Genomic DNA, 8,433 nt, shown 5'->3' with positions numbered 1-8,433 from the left:
CAGTTGGGTGCGGATTAAAAACTCTTTTTAGGGATTCTGGATAAAATCAATTTTTGAGATTTTAATAAAATTTTGCTTCTCTTTTTGACGCATGTGCAGAATTGCGCGCCATAATTTAAGTTTCTTTCTGGATAATTTTACGCTCTCCCGGATAAACTGTGCACATCCGTCGTAAATGTAAACAATTATTTTTCCTACTACTACTGAGGATTCTGAAATTTGTTTACTATTTGCCGAGCAAAACATGACGTATCAGCTGATTGGGTTTTGTTTACATTTTTTTTATTTGCCTAGAGACCCTATGGGGGTTAAACACGTGCTTCTACTTCCAAAATATTTGGGAGAAAATAGCTTGAAGGTTGTTGGTCTTATTAGCAGCTATTTTAACATTTAATAGCTTACATTTCATTTCTGTATTCATACTTATAGGCTTATAGATGCAATTTAGAAAAAATTTTAATAAATAGAATTTATATTTTATTATATTATTTTAAAAGCAGGGCTTTATTCTTGGATTTTATATAAATTCTAACCTAAATATAAAAATTAAATATGAAGAAATTATTTTTTGGAAATAACGAATGTCGACTACCATTATCATGTCTTTATCTGAACCACGTTCTCAGGTAGGGTACGATACACAATAAAGAATAATATAACATGCAAACAATAATGGCTCTACAAAAGTAATTACACTGAAATCTAACAATAAAAAATAACTATAATTAATCAGTAATAGGCATATATAGTGAGTCTGAGCTACATATATGGCAGGTTACAAGTTCAACCCCCAAGTTAATTTGAGACTTGCCGTCTCAAAAAATTATTTACGAATATATAAATATAAGAAATTTTTCCAAAAAAAAAAAGAAGTTTTTTAAAACTTGAGCTCATAAAAATCAACCATATATCTCTATATATATCTCCATATATATCTCATATATGGTGCGCCGTATTAATAGAGAGCATGCAATGATAAATATGGTAATGATTTATTATTATACTCACTAAGTATAATTAGAAATCACTAGGAGGATGGAGAACCAATAACAAGAACATCAGGGAATCCAACATGGAATCTTCCTTTGTGGAATCATTTGCCATTATATCTAATCTGATTTATGTCCAATTTTAAGGGTATTATACATTTATTGCTGGTATGAAGTAAAATGTGTAACATAATACCAATTCGTTGTGAATTTACTTAAAACGAAGTATTGTTTTTGCTTTTCTCCGTTCCTTGGTCAATGAATTACCGGAGTTGTCGCTAGAGATACCACTACCATTTTTATTGTTTTGATAATAAATAAATTTGATAATTAAAGTCATATAAAAGCATAAATTTTGCAATGATTTTATTCAGTACATAAACGTATTCTATTAAACAATACTTAAAGTGTATAATAGAAATTAATAATATTGACAGACGCTAAATTAAAATTTGACGTTAATTAAAAATATTACAAATAAAAAAATGTATTCGGAACATATAAAGTTCGTGTATATAATTATTGTTGCTTCTCTGTTTAATGATATTTATTGTTTTCTATGCAATACAATTATTATTCACATCATTTATAATTTTCGCATATATAAAAAAGTTTATATTTTTATTTACAAATCATGAACCCAGTCATTTATTTATATAAGCATTTGCATATTCTTTATATAGTAGCAATTAAAGTGCACTTTAAAGTAGAAATTTAACAATGGCATAAATAAAATTTTAAACTTCAAGTCATTTGAAATAAAATTCATCATATAAGTTGACTTCGACATATAATAACTCAAGACAGATTTATAAATTTCACAGAGATTTGTGAAAATGAAACTCCTCGCTTCGCTAAAAAAAAAGTTCAATACTGTCTTTTGTAATTTTGAAAGGTTCCTCCTCATAGTGCACACATCATTCCAATGTAATTTAACGCAATTTTCAATAATTTTTATAATCGTGTCAGGGATTTTATTTAATTAAGAAATAAAAACTTTGTAATTTATTTATATTTTTATTGTTCGACATTCTTTTCATAATTAGAATGCGAACAATCATAATTAGAGACTGCAATCAAGACTTTAAAACTAATTAAAATAAAACTATCCAATTAAAACACTATTTGGAATTTAAACTTATGTTTCATATATAAACACATCTTTTAAGTATCTGCACATTAAAGATGTGTGCATGTATAGAACCTAAAGAAACTAATTCAAATTCAAATGATGCTACTGCATTATTTTTTATTTTAAGCGCACAGAAAACCACTTTACTTTATAAGGCCCATAAAACAGAACGCTAAATTTCCGTCTTTTATGTATTTTATAGAATAAAAATTTTGCATTTATTAGGTGCAAAATTCCAAAAAAATATTTTTTAAACCGTAGATAATAAAAATGCGCAACACCTTGTTAAAATATTAAATTTGTACATTTATCTTATAAGGCGGAATTAATTAATTTGTTAATATAAAACAAATTATTGCTTCAGTCGTAATTAAAAGAAACTTTATCACTTCTTAGCTAATATATTACTTCTAAAATACATGCGATACTTAAAGCTAAATGAGCATAAAATTTATTTCAATTGCATATAAATTTCATTAAATTATACATAAACAAAATACTAAAGCGAAGGTGTTTTGCTAGATGAGATAAATGTGATTCGTATAAGATACACAGAAACCAAAACCCAACAACACGAAGTAAGTATCGCATAACTTGATATTGTCAGTTTTTGGATTTTGATTCTGAATAAGTTATTTTACATCCATAAAACTGCGAAATTCAAGGTTGTTCCTTTGAAAAACAAGTACTTAGAAAGCAATCAACAACACCTCATGAGATTATATAAAATGGCCAGAAACACCCTCGCTATAAAAATTTAACAATTTGCAAGAAAATAAAATGAATATCTTTTAAAACCTTAGAAACTTTTAATAAATAACATGGAAAGAAAGATTTAAAAAAAAATAGTATTAAATAAAATGAAAAAATAAATAAAAAAAAATTTTATTACACAATGAAGATATTCAAAAACATTTCGTATTGGGTCTATTAAACATACGAAGCAGTTATTTTATTGAGAATTTCTACAAGACTGTTTTTGATAACACGGATATTCACTCTGTCTTGTAAACTCACTTTGCTGCTCTTAAAGCTCTCTCTTCTTGGACTTTCACATCAAAACAGGTCCTAGAGTGTTACGAGCTTCTGCAATCACTTGCAGCTCAGAATAAGGTAAGCCTTTACTGGGTTCCGGGTCACAGAGGAGTTTTGGGAAATGAAAAAGCTGATGAGCTAGCCAGAACTGCATCAAAAACTGGTTTTATTGGCCCTCAACCCTTTTGTGGAATAAACTGCTCCAGTACAAAACAGATTATCAAGGAAATGAAAAATCATATGCGGCTGGAGTACTGGGTAAACTTTCCAGGACGCAGACAAAGCAAAGCACTGATAACAACGTACAAAATGTAATTTAAGGTTGATAACGGGTTTCATTACAGGTCGTTATAAACTACAATTACCTGCTAACTCGGAATACAGATTATGCCTCGAAATGAGGAAACGACCATGCACATTCTTTGTGACTGTCGAGCTTTAATAACGCACAGAAGAAACCTGTTTCATAAAGAATTTCTGTCACCAGAGCAGATTAAGAACTCTTCTCTAGATTTACTTCTAGACTTTATTCACAAAGCTTTAAGGGGCTTTGTTTAATCAATAGAGAAACTGGTACAATAGGACTCTTCTGGCCACAGTACCGGCTATTGGGTAATTTTTACGTCTACTTGTTATTATTATTATTATTAAACACACTGCAAGGTGCACGAAATGCAAAAGTCACGGGAGCTTGCAATAAACAAAAACAAAATACACCCACAAATTTCTTGCAATGGCTTTCAATCTTGCTATGCAAAATATGTTTTGTCATCTGTTGTTTCTCATGCGGATGTGTACTGCTGCAAAAACAGATGTTTTATTTTGATGTGGCAATTCTGCAACAGAGATGTCCTCGTTCTTTTAGTGTAGTAATCTTCTATTTCATGCACTTTGCCCTGACTTTGCAGGATAGAGTGAACACCCTATTGATCACAATACATTATATAGCACCACAGTTTAAAAATGAAGATAGCAAAATATGTAACTTTTATTTATATTCATATTTTCTAAGTCATTAGTTATTTATATCACCGAATATATAAAAGCAAACAAATTCAGCTTGTTTTTTTTATGGTCCCAACCAACGAAACTTGCACTCCAGAGCTATGCAACTAACATATACTAAGAGGATTGACTTTTTAAATGGAAAATTTTAAATGGCAACTGTAAAAGTTTCGACTTCATCCGATATTTGGTTATTTGGATTTTTTATGAATTGGAAAATATTGAATATAGTTCAATAATAAAAACCCTCCATTTCAAAGGAATGAACAATGATGTAATTAAATTGGAAATGGATTCTATTTACGGCAACCTTGCACCATCGTAAACAATAATAAAATATTAAAAAGATGAATCTAAACGTGGTCATATGAGTGATTTGGATGAAAAAAGTCTAGGTGGTACAAAAGATGTCACAATTGAAAAGAAAACATTGAAAAAATCCACTATATTGAGTTGGATGATCCAAAAATTAAATGACATGAAATAGCAGAGAGACAAACATATGAATATTTTGGGTTCACATTAATATTTGGGTGTGAAAAACTTTTCGACAATATGAAAGCTGCGTTAGCTCATAATTGACCAAAAATGGCGACTTCGTCATTCAAAACATTGTTTGGAAATATTTCTACACAATCTAGCTGACTGTGACCATCGAGTAGATACAATTGATGAAAAATGGATATATTACTGTACACCTAAAGGAAGACAACAAGTTAGAGAATGGGTAGAGCTCAGAAGTAAAACTCCCAAATTACAATAAACTCAACAATCGATTAGAAAAGTTTTGGCTTTTATATTTTGGAATTGAAGTTGAATAATTTTTTTACACTTATTTAGAAAAAAAGAAAAACAATAACAGACTTCTATTGCAGTCCGACTACATTTGTCGAAGAAAAAAATTTTGTTTTTACAAAATTACAAAATTTTCAACGAAAACTATGGCAAAACTATATGAATTACGCTTCGAATTGCTTTTTCACCCATCGTATTCTTCAGGTTTGGCTCCCAGTGACTATTAACTATTTCCAAACTTAAAAAGATGGCTCCAGGGTTAGAGATTTACATCAAACGATGAAGTTTAATAGAAAACTGATCTATATTTTGGTGTATTTGATAAATCATATTATTTAAAAGGTATCCAAGTGTCGTACTCGGTGTATCGGACTAAAGAAAATATTATATATTGAAGAAAATATTATATAATTTTCCAAAAATAATGCGTTTTCATTACTTCGGCCGTGTATTTATCGATCGTAGTAACACATAATACACGACACCACATAATAGTGCAGAAGCACTAAGAGAGTATAAAAGAAAAGATATTGTTGAGATCTATGGTCTTCTATTAGATGATAATAAATACCGAACTAAAATACCGAATGAACACCAAGGTTTATTACCATATTGACTTTGTTTAGCAAATTCAAACCCAGCGATTTTGTTGACTTAGATATATCGAGAGAATGGCAGACAATGCTTTAGCGAAATTAGCAGAAATATGTTGTAGAAGACCATGTCATCAATGGAGTAATCAAAATGAAAAAACTCTTACCACAATTCAAATTTAACAAAAAATAAATAATTAATATCTCATTCTAATAACTTTTAGTTTAAGAGAAAAAATCTATCTACAACAATTGAGTAAAATTAAATTTGGATTGTTTTAAATACTGCCACATACTCATATATATATTTTATTAATACACATTAAAAAGCCTGGCATAAGTTCATTCGTATATCATAAAACAAAAACCATTTTTTTTAATTAATCAACCAAATATATTTTAAGGCACAGATATATAATGTTGAAAGGCACCAAATTAGTATCATATTGTGATATAGTTAAAAACCGTTTATGGAAAATTTAAACAGTGTCGTCTTCAGCAGTGTCATCGTTGCTTTCTACCTCTGAGGTATCAACTATTTGTTCGGTTTGTTCTTCATCTAAAAACAGTTTAATAGATATAAATGGTATGAATGTATTATGTATGAAAAAATTTATGAATTCTACTACTCACCAGTTGGTTCCATTAATTCCGACTCACACTCAATAGCATTAGTTTTTTTGTATGCTGAAAATATCACTTGAATAAGTTGTTTAGGTCTTAATTTCATTTCAGAGATTAACAATTCTTCAAACTCAAGTTCAAGAGAAGCTTCAGCCTCCAAAAATCCTCCGAAACCCTCCTCAGAAATTTCATCTATAAAGCTTTGGGCAAGTGAGCAAGGAAATTTTTCTAGTTTCTTTTTGGCAATCTCAAATATTTCCAGATTTTCATCGCCAAAAACCTCAAATTGAACAGAAAGAAAAACCAATGGTTGCGCCGCCATAATTTATGATATTTCATATAAAATTTAACACGTTATATACATTTTTGACTACTCATACATTTTTTTTTTTAATTAAAAATATATTTATAAGCTTTTTTGTTTGAAATGTATTTCAGCAAAAGCAAGACATACTCAATTATTTTATTAAAACAATATATAAATTTTGAATGCTATCTACTTAAAAAATTTTTTTTTCCGATGGATAAAAGGTATCGAAAGCCATAGTGCGAGACTTGAACACACTAAAACTGCCCTTTAGGAATGAATGTAGAAAATTTCCACAGCATTGCGGAAACTTTACTCCAGTAATAAAGGGAGAGAGATTGGAGCAAGAAGCTTAACACCTAGTATGGTCATGAATAAGATCGACTGGGAATTGATGAAGGGAGTGGGATTATTGCGCAATCGCGGGGGTTAGGCAAGTGGGAGACTCTGTGGGTTATGAGAACTACAGTAAAACAGAGGAATGATGAAGGGATCGGCATCCCACTTATCGAAATAATGGGAGATATATTGAGGGGATTAATGGCGCAAGGCTTAGACAAAGTCTGTGGGAAGGGTGATGGGGACTGCGATGTCAGGGGTGAGGTACCTTTAAGCGAGTGAGAGAAGGTATACTTCTATTCTATTCAATACTTGGCTTGATTTTGTAGAGATGCATATTGCTTCCTTCTCAATTCCGCTATCTATAGTAAACCAGACCGTAGAACTATTTCAACTATTATCCAAATAATCAGCAACGCTAACATTTAATGCACGCTAAGCATTAACTTAGATAAATTAATTATTATTGACTGGAATGTGTTTTCAACCATCAGCTTGTTTTGGGCTAAAGTTTTTGAGAATTTGTTTCTAATCAGTGATTTTAATGACTTAAAGTTTAATACCATATCGCTTAATGCTTCACACTTAATGCGAAACAAAATCAATATACGACTGCTATTTAGTTTAATAAAACCCTGCTTATATGGGTGTTATACTCGTAATGTATATTTTAGGAGTAAATTTCAATTATTTTGTAATAGAATTTTCCGTACAATTTTCGTTCCGAATTGAAATGGAATTAACAGAATTCGGTAGATTAATATAAAAAAGATTTTAACAGGCCGTGAAAACAGTTTCCGATTCGTTAAATCTAGTAAAGTGGAATCTTAAAATTACAAATTAAAAAAATAAACTGCAGTACATGTAATATAAACTACCACGGCTAATTTGGCGCAAAGACGTCGGGACATAATTACAATAAAAGAATATTAAAATCTATAGATGCACTGAGTGTGAAAATCCCATACATAGACAAATAGTTATGCAGGTCAGAGCTCATTTTAAGTTGTAGAATCAAATGATAACTACACAAAATATTAAGTCTAGTATGACTGTAAACTTACAAAGGCATGAGGATTATTCTTTGGTATTATAATTAAAGAAATTATACGAGTATTAATTATTAAACTAATTATTTTAATTAGTTTTATTATAATAAAAATATTATAATTCTTCTACTTGCGTTATTTATTCAGACATAATTTATAAATTTAGGTAAGAAACTAATACAAAATATAAAAGTTCTATAATGTAACAGTTATAAAAATAAATGGTAATATAAATCCATCCACAATTTAATTAAGAATAGAATAGTTATTTTTAATAAATATTTCCTTGGCATCGCTTCTTTTATCTGAACTGTTTGCATATTATCTAAAAACATTTTAATGTTTGATGAAGTCAGAATAAATATTTTTTTAAACTATTCCAGTTTCGGGCTTTGCTTTACAGCTAAAGTCATCAACTTCATAGATATCTGACTGAAAAAAAAACATTTTAATATACAGCAGTATCAGAACAAATCTTTTACTCACCTATATCCAGTTCATACTAGGTTCACAATCAATTTCATTAATTTTTAAAGATCTGATGTGAGTACAACATTTTGATATG

At 29.5% G+C, this 8,433-nt stretch overlaps 1 protein-coding gene across 1 annotated transcript; it reads right to left on the bottom strand.

Annotated features, from left to right (window-relative positions):
• Positions 1 to 5,919: 5,919 nt before the first annotated feature.
• LOC119672729 lies at positions 5,920 to 6,544 on the bottom strand. Its single transcript, XM_038083844.1, has 2 exons — positions 6,183 to 6,544; positions 5,920 to 6,108 (listed from the first exon to the last, which is right to left on the bottom strand). Exons 1-2 carry the CDS (start codon positions 6,493 to 6,495, stop codon positions 6,029 to 6,031), a joined length of 393 nt encoding a protein of 130 aa, XP_037939772.1. The 5' UTR covers positions 6,496 to 6,544; the 3' UTR covers positions 5,920 to 6,028.
• Between the last annotated feature and the right edge of the window lie 1,889 nt (positions 6,545 to 8,433).

Source organism: Teleopsis dalmanni, chromosome 1 (assembly GCF_002237135.1).
Source record: "Teleopsis dalmanni isolate 2A chromosome 1, ASM223713v2, whole genome shotgun sequence".
NCBI lineage: Eukaryota > Metazoa > Arthropoda > Insecta > Diptera > Diopsidae > Teleopsis > Teleopsis dalmanni.
The sequence above is the reverse complement of the archived record's forward strand: the minus strand, read 5'-3'. Positions and strand labels throughout refer to the sequence as shown.